We start from the raw sequence: 19582 nt of genomic DNA on the forward strand, positions 1-19582 counted from the left end.
AAAGCGTGTGATTTGGGGCTAGCTGTTTGCTGGGTAAAGCGTGTGATTTGGGGCTAGCTGTTGCTGGGTAAAGCGTGTGATTTGGGGCTAGCTGTTGCTGGGTAAAGCGTGTGATTTGGGGCTACTAACTAACTGTTGCTGGGTAAAGCGTGTGATTTGGGGCTAGCTAACTAACTGTTGCTTGGTAAGCGTGTGATTTGGGGCTAGCTGTTGCTGGGTAAGCTGTGATTTGGGCTAGCTCGTTGCTGGGTAGAGAGATTTGGCTAGCTACTAGCTGTTGCTGGGTAGAGTGTGTGATTTGGGGCTAGCTCTTGTTGCTGGGTAGAGAGGTGATTTGGGGCTAGCTAGCTAGCTGTTGCTGGGTAAGCGTGTGATTTGGGGCTGGCTTGTTGCTGGGTAGAGCGTGTGATTTGGGGCTATCTATCTGCTGTTGCTGGGTAAAGCGTGTGATTTGGGGCTAGCTAACTAACTGTTGCTGGGTAGAGCGGGTGTGATTTGGGGCTAGCTGGCTGTTGCTGGGTAAAGCATGTGATTTGGGGCTAGCTGACTAACTGTTGCTGGGTAGGGAGGGTGTGATTTGGGGCTAGCTGTTGCTGGGTAAAGCGTGTGATTTGGGGCTAGCTTGTTGCTGGGTAAAGCGTGTGATTTGGGGCTAGCTGTTGCTGGGTAAAGCGTGTGATTTGGGGCTAGCTAACTAACTGTTGCTGGGTAGAGCGTGTGATTTGGGGCTAGCTGTTGCTGGGTAAAGCGTGTGATCTGGGGCTAGCTAGCTGTTGCTGGGTAAAGCGTGTGATTTGGGGCTAGCTGTTGCTGGGTAAAGCGTGTGATTTGGGGCTAGCTAGCTCGTTGCTGGGTAAGCGTGTGATTTGGGGCTAGCTACCTCTGTTGCTGGGTAAAGCGTGTGATTTGGGGCTAGCTAACTAGCTGTTGCTGGTTAAGCGTGTGATTTGGGGCTAGCTGTTGCTGGGTAAAGCGTGTGATTTGGGGCTAGCTGTTGCTGGGTAAAGCGTGTGATTTGGGGCTAGCTAACTAACTGTTGCTGGGTAGAGTGATTTGGGGCTAGCTGTTGCTGGGTAAAGCGTGTGATTTGGGGCTAGCTGTTGCTGGAGTAGCGTGTGATTTGGGGCTAGCTGTTTGCTGGGTAAAGCGTGTGATTTGGGGCTAGCTAACTAACTGTTGCTGGGTAAAGCGTGTGATTTGGGGCTAGCTTGCTAACTGCTCACGAGTGGATTTTTAGGGTGAACACTTTTCCCGCATTTTGGCCCTCTGTCACGTGTCCCACAACCAAGCAGTCTTGTCCGCTTTTTATCAACAAATTCAAACGCCGCTAATTTAGATTTTTTGTTGTTGATTTTTCCGTATTTCAGTCTGTTGCTAGTAAGATTTAAAAGCTGTTCAGGGGTCATGATGGGGCGGCAGGTAGTCTAGTGGTTAGAGCATTGGGCCAGTAACCAAAAGGTTGCCGGATCGAATCCCTGAGCTGACAAGGTACAAATCTGTCCTTCTGAACAAGGCAGTTAACCCACTGTTGCCCTGTTAGGTCGTCATTGTAAATAAGAATTTGTTCTTAATTTAAAAAATGTTGGTTCCAGACTTGGTGCATTGGTCAGTCCCTCCAGGATAGATTCACCTACCTGGCCATGCAGGTATACTTCACCTACCTGGCCATGCAGGTAGATCTTCACCTACCTGGTGCTGCAGGTAGATATCACCTACCTGGCCATGCAGGTATCACCACCTGGCCATGCGGATACTTCACCTACCTGGCCATGCAGGTAGATCTTCACCTACCTGGCCTGCAGGTAGATCTTCACCTACCTGGTGCTGCAGGTAGATTTCACCTACCTGGCCATGCAGTGATCTTCACCTACCTGGCCATGCAGGTAGATCTTCACCTACCTGGCCATGCAGGTATATCTTCACCTACCTGGCCATGCAGGTAGATCTTCACCCTACCTGGTTCTGCAGGTAGATATCACCTACCTGGCCATGCAGGTAGATATTCACCTACCTGGCCATGCAGGTATACTTCACCTAGCCTGGCCATGCAGGTAGATCTTCACCTACCTGGTGCTGCAGGTAGATTTCACCTACCTGGCCATGCAGGTAGATATTCACCTACCTGGTTCTGCAGGTAGATTTCACCTACCTGGCCATGCAGGTAGATCTTCACCTACCTGGTGATAAATTGGTATTATGGATCAGATAAAAAGTGGAAACTTCAGTTGAATGTTTTGTATTGTAAAGTGTCATTGTAATGTTGTCCTGTCGGTCAGTGGAAGATCTTGGACCATGCCAAAGGATTTCTCAAAGAGCAGGAAGCCTACCTGAGCAGACTGATGCTACTGAAAGGTGAGAGGAACCCAGATTAAAAACATGTCCTGTGATTTAAGTGAGCAGTTTCTATTCACCGACGTGTGTTTAGGGATATTCCTCGGTAATGAAGGCGGGCCGTGCAGCTTGGATGAAGTAAGGGCAGAGTACCGGAGGCTGCAGTCACACAGCAGGTACACTACCGTTGACATACACTAGATTGTTATTTAACTAGGCAAGTCAGTTAAGAACAAATTCTTATTTACAATGACGGCCTAGGAACAGTGGGTTAACTGCCTTGTTCAGGGGGCAGAACGACAGATTTGTACCTTGTCAGCTCGGGGGATTCGATCTAGCAACCTTTTGGTTACTGGCCCAACGCTCTAACTACTGGACTACCTGCCGCCCCCATAGATACTGGTGCAAAGCCTAGGTGGCAGGTAGCCTAGCGGGTTAAGAGCTGTGGTTCAGTAACTGAAAGGTTACTGGTTTGAATCCCCGAGCTGGCAAGGTGGGGGAAAAAAATCTTCCGTTCTGCCCTTGATCAAGGCAGTTAACAACAGCAGCTCCCGCAGCCCCACTGCCCCTCTCTGAGTCAGAGGGGTTAAATGCTGATGACACATTTCAGTTGAACAACTGCCTAGGTCTCCCCTTTCCCTGAGTACAGCGTGCCACCTGCAGTTAGTAGAGATTACCACTGGGGGGCAGCATCTACCCATGTTATTGAACAACTGCCTAGGTCTCCCCTTTCCCTGAGTACAGCGTGCCACCTGCAGTTAGTAGAGATTACCACTGGGGGGCAGCATCTACCCATGTTATTGAACAACTGCCTAGGTATCCCCTTTCCCTGAGTACAGCGTGCCACCTGCAGTTAGTAGAGATTACCACTGGGGGGCAGCATCTACCCATGTTATTGAACAACTGCCTAGGTATCCCCTTTCCCTGAGTACAGCGTGCCACCTGCAGTTAGTAGAGATTACCACTGGGGGGCAGCATCTACCCATGTTATTGAACAACTGCCTAGGTATCCCCTTTCCCTGAGTACAGCGTGCCACCTGCAGTTAGTACAGATTACCACTGGGGGGCAGCATCTACCCATGTTACTGAACAACTGCCTAGGTATCCCCTTTCCCTGAGTACAGCGTGCCACCTGCAGTTAGTAGAGATTACCACTGGGGGGCAGCATCAATTAGCTTCTTTTTTTCAGTCTTATATTAAAAACCTGTCCCCTCCCTCCCCCCCTTTCCCCCCTCCCCTCAGCTCCATGCGCTCCAGAAGACCTGGTGGTCCCAGACGTCGTGGCGCAGCTGACAGAGAGGACCTGACTGAGACCAGTGAGGAAGACTCTGCGGAGGAGACTCTGGATGACTCCGTCCCCTCTCAGACCTCCATCAGCTCTCTAACCAACATCCTGGAGTTTGAAGGGTGGGGGCTCGTTCCAGGGTTTCCGTGTCGCGGGGAGATTTTCATTTACGGGACATTTTGAGAAATTTACCAGACCTATATGTATTGGGTGCGTTATCTGATTAGGACGTACCACCCACGGTGCTCAGAATGACAGAAATAACATTTAGAATATGGTAATTCATATTAGCAGAACATTTAGAATATGGTAATTCACATTAGCAGAACATTTTAGAATATGGTAATTCATATTACCAGAACATTTAGAATATGGTAATTCATATTACCAGAACATTTAGAATATGGTAATTCATATTAGCAGAACATTTAGAATATGGTAATTCATAATAACAGAACCTTTAGAATATGGTAAATCACATTAACAGAACTTTGAATATAGTAATTCATATTAACAGAACATTTAGAATATGGTAATTCATATTAGCAGAACATTTAGAATATGGTAATTCATATTAGCAGGAACATTTAGAATATGGTAATTCCTTAATAACAGAACCTTTAGAATATGGTAAATCACATTAACAGAACACCTTTAGAATATGGTAAATCACATTAGCAGAACATTTAGAATATGGTAATTCATATTAGCAGAACATTTAGAATATGGTAATTCACATTAGCAGAACATTTAGAATATGGTAATTCATATTACCAGAACATTTTAGAATATGGTAATTCATATTAACAGAACATTTAGAATATGGTAATTCATATTAGCAGAACATTTAGAATATGGTAATTCATATTAACAGAACCTTTAGAATATGGTAATTCATATTAACAGAACATTTAGAATATGGTAATTCATATTAACAGAACATTTAGAATATAGTAATTCATATTAACAGAACATTTAGAATATGGTAATTCCTATTAACATGCAAATCAAGGATGCAACAACGATGTGCGTTTGTTCTTACTGAATTCTGACGTTCACTTTGAAGAAGTTAACAAGACGAGCAACGAACAGCAACATCGCTAGCCGATGTCAATCTACTATAGTAGAAACGTGTAGGCTACCTATTCTATTGGTCAGCTTGTCGAGGAAGAAATAGCCTGGTCCAAACAGACTCTGGGACAGTTTTGGGACGATGGATCCCAGATTCATACAACCAGTAGGCCTAGGATATATAGGAATTGTGATATAGTGAATTATAAGTGAAATAATCTGTCTGTAAACAATAGTTGGAAAAATGACTTGTGTCATGCACAAAGTAGATGTCCTAACCGACTTGCCAAAACTATAGTTTGTTAACAAGAAATTTGTGGAGTGGTTGAAAAAACGAGTTTTAATGACTCCAACCTAAGTGGATGTAAACTTCCCACTGACTTCAACTGTAGATATTTTAAAGCAATGAGTCTGATGCAACAGATCAGAACGTTTTAGCTTAAAAATATTGCTAAACTATTATTTCTTCTCATTGTAACTGCAGCATTGTGCACAAGGCGGTAGGCTGTGAGCCACGAACGTTCGTTCCATAACGCAGTTAGTGCAAAAAACACCGTTGTCAAAAGGCCACTGCGACATGCTAGCGATTTCATGTGACCGAGATTAAAACCCTCCGTTAGAAACGTAGAACGAGGAGGAGATCTAATAGGCAAGATAAGAACATTGTCTCATAATATGTAGTAAAACGTTACAACTTTCAACCAATTCAGTATGTGTTTTTTTTTCAAAATGCATACTGCCTCCAGCTCATTGCAAAGTGGTGTGTCGTCACGCTTCCAACAGTTTGACGCCGCGTTCAAGACAACTCGGGGAAAATCTCTTGACTTCAGTGCGTTCAAGGGAACTGGGAAACAAGCAAGCTCCGACTGGGGGGAAAAATAGTTTTGAATGGTCATCCAACTCGCAAACTCTGGAACTCTCAGACCTCTTTCTAGAGCTCCGACCTTTTTGGACCTGAAGGTCACCGACGTCGTGATTTGATCTGGTATTTTTCAGAGTTCTCCGTTGTCTTGAAGGCACCAGAAGATGCATCACCAGTAGCAGCTATTGCCTGTCGTGACAGATGATCCACTCAGAGGCTCTGTATCTGTATGCTCTAGGGTGTGTATCAGCGTCGAGGCTATACAGCTGACCAGTCATCTGGTATTTCCATCAGCGTAGAGGCTATACAGCTGACCAGTCCACTGGTATTTCCATCAGCGTAGAGGCTATACAGCTGACCAGTCATCTGGTATTTCCATCAGCGTAGAGGCTATACAGCTGACCAGTCATCTGGTATTTCCATCAGCGTAGAGGCTATACAGCTGACCAGTCATCTGGTATTTCCATCAGCGTAGAGGCTATACAGCTGACCAGTCAACTGGTATTTCCATCAGCGTAGAGGCTATACAGCTGACCAGTCATCTGGTATTTCCATCAGCGTAGAGGCTATACAGCTGACCAGTCATCTGGTATTTCCATCAGCGTAGAGGCTATACAGCTGACCAGTCATCTGGTATTTCCATCAGCGTAGAGGCTATACAGCTGACCAGTCATCTGGTATTTCCATCAGCGTAGAGGCTATACAGCTGACCAGTCATCTGGTATTTCCATCAGCGTAGAGGCTATACAGCTGACCAGTCATCTGGTATTTCCATCAGCGTAGAGGCTATACAGCTGACCAGTCATCTGGTATTTCCATCAGCGTAGAGGCTATACAGCTGACCAGTCATCTGGTATTTCCATCAGCGTAGAGGCTATACAGCTGACCAGTCATCTGGTATTTCCATCAGCGTAGAGGCTATACAGCTGACCAGTCATCTGGTATTTCCATCAGCGTAGAGGCTATACAGCTGACCAGTCAACTGGTATTTCCATCAGCGTAGAGGCTATACAGCTGACCAGTCCTCTGGTATTTCCATCAGCGTAGAGGCTATACAGCTGACCAGTCATCTGGTATTTCCATCAGCGTAGAGGCTATACAGCTGACCAGTCATCTGGTATTTCCATCAGCGTAGAGGCTATACAGCTGACCAGTCATCTGGTATTTCCATCAGCGTAGAGGCTATACAGCTGACCAGTCATCTGGTATTTCCATCAGCGTAGAGGCTATACAGCTGACCAGTCAACTGGTATTTCCATCAGCGTAGAGGCTATACAGCTGACCAGTCCACTGGTATTTCCATCAGCGTAGAGGCTATACAGCTGACCAGTCATCTGGTATTTCCATCAGCGTAGAGGCTATACAGCTGACCAGTCCACTGGTATTTCCATCAGCGTAGAGGCTATACAGCTGACCAGTCATCTGGTATTTCCATCAGCGTAGAGGCTATACAGCTGACCAGTCAACTGGTATTTCCATCAGCGTAGAGGCTATACAGCTGACCAGTCATCTGGTATTTCCATCAGCGTAGAGGCTATACAGCTGACCAGTCATCTGGTATTTCCATCAGCGTAGAGGCTATACAGCTGACCAGTCCTCTGGTATTTCCATCAGCGTAGAGGCTATACAGCTGACCAGTCCACTGGTATTTCCATCAGCGTAGAGGCTATACAGCTGACCAGTCATCTGGTATTTCCATCAGCGTAGAGGCTATACAGCTGACCAGTCCACTGGTATTTCCATCAGCGTAGAGGCTATACAGCTGACCAGTCAACTGGTATTTCCATCAGCGTAGAGGCTATACAGCTGACCAGTCATCTGGTATTTCCATCAGCGTAGAGGCTATACAGCTGACCAGTCATCTGGTATTTCCATCAGCGTAGAGGCTATACAGCTGACCAGTCATCTGGTATTTCCATCAGCGTAGAGGCTATACAGCTGACCAGTCATCTGGTATTTCCATCAGCGTAGAGGCTATACAGCTGACCAGTCATCTGGTATTTCCATCAGCGTAGAGGCTATACAGCTGACCAGTCATCTGGTATTTCCATCAGCGTAGAGGCTATACAGCTGACCAGTCCACTGGTATCTCCATCAGCGTAGAGGCTATACAGCTGACCAGTCATCTGGTATTTCCATCAGCGTAGAGGCTATACAGCTGACCAGTCATCTGGTATTTCCATCAGCGTAGAGGCTATACAGCTGACCAGTCATCTGGTATTTCCATCAGCGTAGAGGCTATACAGCTGACCAGTCATCTGGTATTTCCATCAGCGTAGAGGCTATACAGCTGACCAGTCATCTGGTATTTCCATCAGCGTAGAGGCTATACAGCTGACCAGTCATCTGGTATTTCCATCAGCGTAGAGGCTATACAGCTGACCAGTCATCTGGTATTTCCATCAGCGTAGAGGCTATACAGCTGACCAGTCATCTGGTATTTCCATCAGCGTAGAGGCTATACAGCTGACCAGTCATCTGGTATTTCCATCAGCGTAGAGGCTATACAGCTGACCAGTCCACTGGTATTTCCATCAGCGTAGAGGCTATACAGCTGACCAGTCCACTGGTATTTCCATCAGCGTAGAGGCTATACAGCTGACCAGTCCTCTGGTATTTCCATCAGCGTAGAGGCTATACAGCTGACCAGTCATCTGGTATTTCCATCAGCGTAGAGGCTATACAGCTGACCAGTCATCTGGTATTTCCATCAGCGTAGAGGCTATACAGCTGACCAGTCATCTGGTATTTCCATCAGCGTAGAGGCTATACAGCTGACCAGTCATCTGGTATTTCCATCAGCGTAGAGGCTATACAGCTGACCAGTCATCTGGTATTTCCATCAGCGTAGAGGCTATACAGCTGACCAGTCATCTGGTATTTCCATCAGCGTAGAGGCTATACAGCTGACCAGTCATCTGGTATTTCCATCAGCGTAGAGGCTATACAGCTGACCAGTCATCTGGTATTTCCATCAGCGTAGAGGCTATACAGCTGACCAGTCATCTGGTATTTCCATCAGCGTAGAGGCTATACAGCTGACCAGTCATCTGGTATTTCCATCAGCGTAGAGGCTATACAGCTGACCAGTCATCTGGTATTTCCATCAGCGTAGAGGCTATACAGCTGACCAGTCCACTGGTATTTCCATCAGCGTAGAGGCTATACAGCTGACCAGTCATCTGGTATTTCCATCAGCGTAGAGGCTATACAGCTGACCAGTCATCTGGTATTTCCATCAGCGTAGAGGCTATACAGCTGACCAGTCATCTGGTATTTCCATCAGCGTAGAGGCTATACAGCTGACCAGTCATCTGGTATTTCCATCAGCGTAGAGGCTATACAGCTGACCAGTCATCTGGTATTTCCATCAGCGTAGAGGCTATACAGCTGACCAGTCATCTGGTATTTCCATCAGCGTAGAGGCTATACAGCTGACCAGTCATCTGGTATTTCCATCAGCGTAGAGGCTATACAGCTGACCAGTCATCTGGTATTTCCATCAGCGTAGAGGCTATACAGCTGACCAGTCATCTGGTATTTCCATCAGCGTAGAGGCTATACAGCTGACCAGTCATCTGGTATTTCCATCAGCGTAGAGGCTATACAGCTGACCAGTCATCTGGTATTTCCATCAGCGTAGAGGCTATACAGCTGACCAGTCATCTGGTATTTCCATCAGCGTAGAGGCTATACAGCTGACCAGTCATCTGGTATTTCCATCAGCGTAGAGGCTATACAGCTGACCAGTCATCTGGTATTTCCATCAGCGTAGAGGCTATACAGCTGACCAGTCATCTGGTATTTCCATCAGCGTAGAGGCTATACAGCTGACCAGTCATCTGGTATTTCCATCAGCGTAGAGGCTATACAGCTGACCAGTCATCTGGTATTTCCATCAGCGTAGAGGCTATACAGCTGACCAGTCATCTGGTATTTCCATCAGCGTAGAGGCTATACAGCTGACCAGTCATCTGGTATTTCCATCAGCGTAGAGGCTATACAGCTGACCAGTCATCTGGTATTTCCATCAGCGTAGAGGCTATACAGCTGACCAGTCATCTGGTATTTCCATCAGCGTAGAGGCTATACAGCTGACCAGTCATCTGGTATTTCCATCAGCGTAGAGGCTATACAGCTGACCAGTCATCTGGTATTTCCATCAGCGTAGAGGCTATACAGCTGACCAGTCATCTGGTATTTCCATCAGCGTAGAGGCTATACAGCTGACCAGTCATCTGGTATTTCCATCAGCGTAGAGGCTATACAGCTGACCAGTCATCTGGTATTTCCATCAGCGTAGAGGCTATACAGCTGACCAGTCATCTGGTATTTCCATCAGCGTAGAGGCTATACAGCTGACCAGTCATCTGGTATTTCCATCAGCGTAGAGGCTATACAGCTGACCAGTCATCTGGTATTTCCATCAGCGTAGAGGCTATACAGCTGACCAGTCATCTGGTATTTCCATCAGCGTAGAGGCTATACAGCTGACCAGTCATCTGGTATTTCCATCAGCGTAGAGGCTATACAGCTGACCAGTCAACTGGTATTTCCATCAGCGTAGAGGCTATACAGCTGACCAGTCCACTGGTATTTCCATCAGCGTAGAGGCTATACAGCTGACCAGTCATCTGGTATTTCCATCAGCGTAGAGGCTATACAGCTGACCAGTCATCTGGTATTTCCATCAGCGTAGAGGCTATACAGCTGACCAGTCATCTGGTATCTCCATCAGCGTAGAGGCTATACAGCTGACCAGTCATCTGGTATTTCCATCAGCGTAGAGGCTATACAGCTGACCAGTCATCTGGTATTTCCATCAGCGTAGAGGCTATACAGCTGACCAGTCCACTGGTATCTCCATCAGCGTTGAGGCTATACAGCTGACCAGTCATCTGGTATTTCCATCAGCGTAGAGGCTATACAGCTGACCAGTCATCTGGTATTTCCATCAGCGTAGAGGCTATACAGCTGACCAGTCATCTGGTATTTCCATCAGCGTAGAGGCTATACAGCTGACCAGTCATCTGGTATTTCCATCAGCGTAGAGGCTATACAGCTGACCAGTCCACTGGTATTTCCATCAGCGTAGAGGCTATACAGCTGACCAGTCCACTGGTATTTCCATCAGCGTAGAGGCTATACAGCTGACCAGTCATCTGGTATTTCCATCAGCGTAGAGGCTATAAAACATTATTTCACAATGGGATAGTTTCTTCTCCCGGACAATTGGTCGGCAGCACTCACTCTGTCTTTGGGCTGGTTTCCCGGATGTAGGTGAACTCATGTTCTGGACTGAAAAGCATGTTGTCTAGGAGTAGGGCTTAATCTGTCTGGCCTTCACTGTTACTTTAAGGGACACAGTGACTTTATTAAACATTCAGTGGAAAGCAGTCTGATTATAGACCAATTTATTGACAGATTATAGACCAATTTACTGACAGTCAGATTATAGACCAAGTTACTGACAGTCAGATTATAGACCAAGTTACTGACAGTCAGATTATAGACCAATTTACTGACAGTCTGATTATAGACCAATTTACTGACAGGCAGATTATAGACCAATTTACTGACAGTCTGATTATAGACCAATTTACTGACAGGCAGATTATAGACCAATTTATTGACAGGCAGATTATAGACCAATTTACTGACAGTCTGATTATAGACCAATTTATTGACAGATTATAGACCAATTTACTGACAGTCTGATTATAGACCAATTTACTGACAGGCAGATTATAGACCAATTTACTGACAGTCTGATTATAGACCAATTTACTGACAGGCAGATTATAGACCAATTTATTGACAGTCTGATTATAGACCAAGTTACTGACAGTCAGATTATAGACCAATTTATTGACAGTCAGATTATAGACCAAGTTACTGACAGGCAGATTATAGACCAATTTACTGACAGTCTGATTATAGACCACTTTACTGACAGGCAGATTATAGACCAATTTATTGACAGGCAGATTATAGACCAATTTACTGACAGTCTGATTATAGACCAATTTATTGACAGATTATAGACCAATTTACTGACAGTCTGATTATAGACCAATTTACTGACAGGCAGATTATAGACCAATTTACTGACAGTCTGATTATAGACCAATTTACTGACAGGCAGATTATAGACCAATTTATTGACAGATTATAGACCAATTTACTGACAGGCAGATTATAGACCAATTTATTGACAGTCTGATTATAGACCAATTTACTGACAGGCAGATTATAGACCAATTTATTGACAGATTATAGACCAATTTATTGACAGGCAGATTATAGACCAATTTATTGACAGTCTGATTATAGACCAATTTATTGACAGTCAGAATATAGACCAATTTATTGACAGTCTGATTATAGACCAATTTATTGACAGTCTGATTATAGACCAATTTACTGACAGTCAGATTATAGACCAATTTACTGACAGTCTGATTATAGACCAATTTATTGACAGTCTGATTATAGACCAATTTACTGACAGTCAGATTATAGACCAATTTACTGACAGTCTGATTATAGACCAATTTACTGACAGAATGAGTGACAACAGAAGATACATCTCAAGGGCCAATTCTGTCTCTGCCTTAGTCTCAGTTGAACCTATTCCCCCAAAATCCAAATTAATCTGAAGTCCTTTTTTTATTAACAATCTGTCCTGCCAGAATTTCACCCTTGGCTGGTTGCTTCTATTAGATGTCCTGTCTCCGTTGAGATGTTTTAACTGTCCGTAGTGCGTTGAGTTAGTGCTCTCCTGGCCTGTGACTGAGGATCAAGGATTTATCACGAGGGGATTTATAGCTGGTGGCACCGTGGGGCACCTCTGACCATGGAGAGTGATTTAAAAAGGGCTCATTCATTTCACCAATGGCAAATTAATGTATAACCTCCATAAAACAGCGATGATGGTTCCCCTCCTGAGCTTGGTATTAGAATTTAAACTCCACAATGTTGTTATGCATAGTAGAATACAGTAATGTTGTTATCCATAGTAGAATACAGTAATGTTGTTATCTATAGTAGACTACAGTAATGTTGTTATGCATAGTAGAATACAGTAATGTTGTTATCCATAGTAGAATACAGTAATGTTGTTATCCATAGTAGAATACAGTAATGTTGTTATCTATAGTAGACTACAGTAATGTTGTTATCTATAGTAGACTACAGTAATGTTGTTATCTATAGTAGAATACAGTAATGTTGTTATCTATAGTAGAATACAGTAATGTTGTTACAGTAATGTTGTTATCCATAGTAGACTACAGTAATGTTATTATCTATAGTAGAATACAGTAATGTTGTTATCTATAGTAGACTACAGTAATGTTGTTATCCATAGTAGACTACAGTAATGTTGTTATCCATAGTAGACTACAGTAATGTTGTTATCTATAGTAGACTACAGTAATGTTGTTATCATAGTAGACTACAGTAATGTTGTTATCTATAGTAGACTACAGTAATGTTGTTATCTATAGTAGACTACAGTAATGTTGTTATCTATAGTAGACTACAGTAATGTTGTTATCTATAGTAGACTACAGTAATGTTGTTATCCATAGTAGACTACAGTAATGTTGTTATCTATAGTAGACTACAGTAATGTTGTTATCCATAGTAGACTACAGTAATGTTGTTATCTATAGTAGACTACAGTAATGTTGTTATCCATAGTAGACTACAGTAATGTTGTTATCCATAGTAGAATACAGTAATGTTATCTATAGTAGACTACAGTAATGTTGTTATCATAGTAGACTACAGTAATGTTGTTATCCATAGTAGACTACAGTAATGTTATCTATAGTAGACTACAGTAATGTTGTTATCTATAGTAGACTACAGTAATGTTGTTATCATAGTAGACTACAGTAATGTTGTTATCTATAGTAGACTACAGTAATGTTGTTATCTATAGTAGAATACAGTAATGTTGTTATCCATAGTAGACTACAGTAATGTTGTTATCCATAGTAGAATACAGTAATGTTGTAATCTATAGTAGTCTACAGTAATGTTGTTATCCATAGTAGAATACAGTAATGTTGTTATCCATAGTAGACTACAGTAATGTTGTTATCCATAGTAGACTACAGTAATGTTATCTATAGTAGACTACAGTAATGTTGTTATCTATAGTAGAAAACAGTAATGTTGCTACTACAGTAATGTTGTTATCCATAGTAGACTACAGTAATGTTGTTATCTATAGTAGAATACAGTAATGTTGTTATCTATAGTAGAATACAGTAATGTTGTTATCCATAGTAGACTACAGTAATGTTGTTATCTATAGTAGAATACAGTAATGTTGTTATCTATAGTAGAATACAGTAATGTTGTTATCCATAGTAGACTACAGTAATGTTGTTATCCATAGTAGACTACAGTAATGTTGTTATCATAGTAGAATACAGTAATGTTGTTATCTATAGTAGACTACAGTAATGTTGTTATCCATAGTAGACTACAGTAATGTTGTTATCATAGTAGAATACAGTAATGTTGTTATCTATAGTAGACTACAGTAATGTTGTTATCTATAGTAGAATACAGTAATGTTGTTATCTATAGTAGAATACAGTAATGTTGTTATCCATAGTAGACTACAGTAATGTTGTTATCCATAGTAGACTACAGTAATGTTGTTATCTATAGTAGAATACAGTAATGTTGTTATCCATAGTAGACTACAGTAATGTTGTTATCTATAGTAGACTACAGTAATGTTGTTATCTATAGTAGAATACAGTAATGTTGTTATCTATAGTAGAATACAGTAATGTTGTTATCCATAGTAGAATACAGTAATGTTGTTATCTATAGTAGACTACAGTAATGTTGTTATCCATAGTAGACTAGAGTAATGTTGTTATCCATAGTAGACTACAGTAATGTTGTAATCCATAGTAGACTACAGTAATGTTGTTATCCATAGTAGAATACAGTAATGTTGTTATCCATAGTAGACTACAGTAATGTTGCTATCCATAGTAGAATACAGTAATGTTGTTATCCATAGTAGACTACAGTAATGTTGTTATCCATAGTAGAATACAGTAATGTTGTTATCCATAGTAGAATACAGTAATGTTGTTATCCATAGTAGACTACAGTAATGTTGTTATCCATAGTAGACTACAGTAATGTTGTTATCATAGTAGACTACAGTAATGTTGTTATCCATAGTAGAATACAGTAATGTTGTTATCCATAGTAGAATACAGTAATGTTGTTATCTATAGTAGACTACAGTAATGTTGTTATCTATAGTAGACTACAGTAATGTTATCCATAGTAGACTACAGTAATGTTGTTATCTATAGTAGACTACTGTAATGTTGTTATCTATAGTAGACTACAGTAATGTTGCTACTACAGTAATGTTGTTATCTATAGTAGAATACAGTAATGTTGCTACTACAGTAATGTTGTTATCTATAGTAGAATACAGTAATAATGGACAGTACACACAGCTCTATGCCTTACCTCTATCTCTCTCTCTCTCCCCCATCCCTCTCTCTATCCCTCTCTCCCCATCCCTCTCTCTATCCCTCTCTCCCCATCCCTCTCTCTCTCTCTCTCTCTCTCTCTCTGCCCCATCCCTTTATTTTTCTCTCTCTCTCTCCCCCATCCCCCTCTCTCTCCCCCTCTCCCCCATCCCTCTCTCTCTCTCCCTCTCTCTCTCTCCCATCCCTCTCTCCCTCTCTCTCTCCCCCATCCCTCTCTCCCCATCCCTCTCTCTCTCTCCTCCATCTCTCTCTCTCCCCAGGTACTTGTTGTTCTACAGACAGACACTAGAGAAGTTGGTTTGTAGCGGTGTGCTGAGCCCGGGACAGACTGGTCTGGCTGTAGTATCTGAAGCTATCTCAGGCCTGTGGGATAGCTTCTCTCCAGAGCGCCGGGCAGCCTACCAGACCTGTACCCCCCAGCAGAGCACCCTGGGCTGGGAAGGGCCGGCAGAGAGACCCCCTAATCCTGGTCCTGACACCCACATCCACCTCGCGCTCCAGCCCTCCACTCAGGCAAACAGCCAGGGAGGCTCTTCTCCTTCTACCTATGAAGAGGTGAGTACAGCTTTCCTTAAAGTGTGGGTCGGACCTGTTTTTAATGAATTATAATCAATTATTTCATTGATTACTGGATTCGAATTGATTTGGCCAAGTGGCGCAGCGGTCGAAGGCATTGCATCTCAGTGCTAGAGGCGTCACTACAGACCCTGGTTCGATCCCGGGCTGTATCACAACCCGACAGTGATCGGGAGTCCTATATGGGGCGACGCACCGTTGGCCCAGCGTCGTCCGGGTTTGGCCGGGGGAGGCCGTCAGTGTAAAATATTTTGTTCTTACCTGACTTGCCTCGTTAAATCATTTATTTAACTCGGCAAGTCAGTTAAGAACAAATTCTTATTTACAATGACGGTCTACACCGGCCAAACCCGGACGACGCTGGGCCAATTGCGCACCGCCCTATGGGACTCGCAATCACAGCCAAAAGCGATACAGCCTGGATTCGAACCAGGGACTGTAGTGACACCTCTTACACTTAGATGCGGTGCCTTAGACCGCTGCACCACTCGGGAGCCCAAATAAAGGTTAAATACATTAAAAAGTGTGACTGCACTCACTGTTCAGTGCGCTGTCAGCTTAGCACCGGTCTCTGCTCAGTTTGGCCCCTGTCTGCTCAGCACCGGTCTCTGCTCAGTTTGGCCCCTGTCAGCTTAGCACCGGTCTCTGCTCAGTTTGGCCCCTGTCCGCTTAGCACCGGTCTCTGCTCAGTTTGGCCCCTGTCCGCTTAGCACCGGTCTCTGCTCAGTTTGGCCGCTGCGCGAGGGGGAGATGCCTGTCAGCTTAGCACCGGTCTCTGCTCAGCACCGGTCTCTGCTCAGTTTGGCCGCTGCGCGAGGGGGAGATGCCTGTGTGCTTCGCGGTTTACCGGATATATTTTCAGCAGGTTTCTTGAAGATCAACTCCGAGACCCCAAACGCTGCAGCGCTGTCAGCCGCTGACTTGTCATTCCCACAAGCCATCACAAACCACTGTCAACCAAATGGACTCATGGTAGCGACAAGTTCTGACTGAGCTCAATCGTCATGAAACGCCAATACAGCGATGAGTTTCTCTCTCTTAGTTTCAGTTTGGCCCCTGTCTGCTCAGCACCGGTCTTTCAGAACAGGGCAGAATAATGCTTCAGGAAATGGTGCTTCTGGAAACAGTGATTCGTGAAACAGGGTTGATCATCTACAACAGGAAGTGGTCTCCTGCCTGACTGAGATCCCACTCACACAGTTCTGGGTTGTTCATCTACAACAGGAAGTGGTCTCCTTCCTGACTGAGAACCCACTCACACAGTTCTGGGTTGTTCATCTACAACAGGAAGTGGTCTCCTGCCTGACTGAGATCCCAATCACACAGTTCTGGGTTGTTCATCTACAACAGGAAGTGGTCTCCTGCCTGACTGAGAACCCACTCACACAGTTCTGGGTTGATCATCTACAACAGGAAGTGGTCTCCTGTCTGACTGAGAACCCACTCACACAGTTCTGGGTTGTTCATCTACAACAGGAAGTGGTCTCCTGCCTGACTGAGAACCCACTCACACAGTTCTGGGTTGATCATCTACAACAGGAAGTGGTCTCCTGTCTGACTGAGAACCCACTCACACAGTTCTGGGTTGTTCATCTACAACAGGAAGTGGTCTCCTGCCTGACTGAGAACCCACTCACACAGTTCTGGGTTGATCATCTACAACAGGAAGTGGTCTCCTGTCTGACTGAGAACCCACTCACACAGTTCTGGGTTGTTCATCTACAACAGGAAGTGGTCTCCTGCCTGACTGAGAACCCACTCACACAGTTCTGGGTTGTTCATCTACAACAGGAAGTGGTCTCCTGCCTGACTGAGAACCCACTCACACAGTTCTGGGTTGTTCATCTACAACAGGAAGTGGTCTCCTGCCTGACTGAGAACCCACTCACACAGTTCTGGGTTGTTCATCTACAACAGGAAGTGCTCTCCTGCCTGACTGAGGAAGCAGTAGATGTTCTGGTTACATTTACATTTTACATTTTAGTCATTTAGCAGACGCTCTTATCCAGAGCGACTTACAGTAGTGAATTCATACATTTCATTTCATGCATTTTTTTGTACTGGCCCCCCGTGGGAATCGAACCCACAACCCTGGCGTTGCACACACCATGCTCTACCAACTGGTCCAGGTTGTGTCAGTCCGGGTTCTCAACTCTGGCGTCCTTTTAAAAAACAAGGTACAGAAACAGACTCAGTGCTGAGTATGACCTCTGTGTTGCTCTAAAATAGACAATGCCAGAATAGACATGCCTGTTGAAAACTTCAACCTGTGTGATGTGATCAATCAGTTTATTCATGTTCAGAATAAAACATATTATTGAATAAAACCAGTTCAAACCTATAGTTGTTTCTTTCCCAACAATACTTTCTACAGTGAAGATGTACAGTAGACCTGATCGTTTTTCATCTGTACTGTTATGGTTACACTATCACAAAATGGAGCCTGTGTGTTTGTGTTCTGTTGATCAATCATTTTATTCCAGTTCAGAATTTAAAAAAAAATATTGTATTTTTAACAGCACCAGTTCCAACCTAGACAGATATGTAAGAGTGTTTTTAAATGAGGAGCAATGCTGCCCTACCAAGCAAAACAGGCAGTAACTGCTCGGTTGGTCTAAAATGAGTTAGTCATTTTTTGCTACATTAACTACGTGCTTAATCATGTGGACAAGTATCCTGCCTCGTATTGTGAGAAAATGGGGGTCATGTTAACAGTAACTGCATAAAGTTACTGTGAAACCAAAAGGTAAATAAAAGCCATTTTTCCTCAGTTTCACGCTGTGAGAAGTTACTGCCTTTTTGCTTGGTAGGGCAGAATAAACATTAGATATTTAAATGGATATTTTATGGCATTATTATATGTTTTTGTCTATTGCATTTGTTTTAGGCATAAGGGTAATGAAATGTACCAATATTTACATATAGTTGCATATTTCCATGAGCTTGGGTCCCAGGCTGAAAAAGTTAAAGAACTCCTGGGTCAGGGGTCACACCGTCCTATGGAGAGGTCAGGGGTCACACCGTCTCACGGCCTCGTCTCCTTCCTATGGAGAGGTCAGGGGTCACACCGTCTCACAGCCTCGTCTCCTTCCTATGGAGAGGTCAGGGGTCACACCGTCTCACGGCCTCGTCTCCTTCCTATGGAGAGGTCAGGGGTCACACCGTCTCACGGCCTCGTCTCCTTCCTATGGAGAGGTCAGGGGTCACACCGTCTCACAGCCTCGTCTCCTTCCTATGGAGAGGTCAGGGGTCACACCGTCTCACGGCCTCGTCTCCTTCCTATGGAGAGGTCAGGGGTCACACCGTCTCACGGCCTCGTCTCCTTCCTATGGAGAGGTCAGGGGTCACACCGTCTCACGGCCTCGTCTCCTTCCTATGGAGAGGTCAGGGGTCACACCGTCTCACGGCCTCGTCTCCTTCCTATGGAGAGGTCAGGGGTCACACCGTCTCACGGCCTCGTCTCCTTCCTATGGAGAGGTCAGGGGTCACACCGTCTCACGGCCTCGTCTCCTTCCTATGGAGAGGTCAGGGGTCACACAGTCTCACGGCCTCGTCTCCTTCCTATGGAGAGGTCAGGGGTCACACCGTCTCACAGCCTCGTCTCCTTCCTATGGAGAGGTCAGGGGTCACACCGTCTCACGGCCTCGTCTCCTTCCTATGGAGAGGTCAGGGGTCACACCGTCTCACAGCCTCGTCTCCTTCCTATGGAGAGGTCAGGGGTCACACCGTCTCACGGCCTCGTCTCCTTCCTATGGAGAGGTCAGGGGTCACACCGTCTCACGGCCTCGTCTCCTTCCTATGGAGAGGTCAGGGGTCACACCGTCTCACGGCCTCGTCTCCTTCCTATGGAGAGGTCAGGGGTCACACCGTCTCCCAGCGTCCAGCTACCACGTTCTGTTCCAGCTGTTTATCCAG

The 19582-nt window shown here is 44.5% G+C and overlaps 1 protein-coding gene across 2 annotated transcripts in view; it reads left to right on the top strand.

The window, feature by feature from the left end:
* The window catches only part of LOC106609832 (stimulated by retinoic acid gene 8 protein homolog), a 70832-nt gene that overhangs the window by 35252 nt on the left and 15998 nt on the right, over positions 1 to 19582 (top strand). For both annotated transcript variants that reach the window (XM_045700325.1, XM_045700326.1), the window contains 4 exons: positions 2277 to 2352; positions 2426 to 2507; positions 3574 to 3738; positions 15352 to 15646. In XM_045700325.1, coding sequence (XP_045556281.1) covers positions 2277 to 2352; positions 2426 to 2507; positions 3574 to 3738; positions 15352 to 15646 — 618 coding nt within the window. The remainder of the gene's footprint in view (positions 1 to 2276; positions 2353 to 2425; positions 2508 to 3573; positions 3739 to 15351; positions 15647 to 19582) is intronic.

This window comes from Salmo salar, chromosome ssa17 (assembly GCF_905237065.1).
Source record: "Salmo salar chromosome ssa17, Ssal_v3.1, whole genome shotgun sequence".
Lineage (NCBI taxonomy): Eukaryota > Metazoa > Chordata > Actinopteri > Salmoniformes > Salmonidae > Salmo > Salmo salar.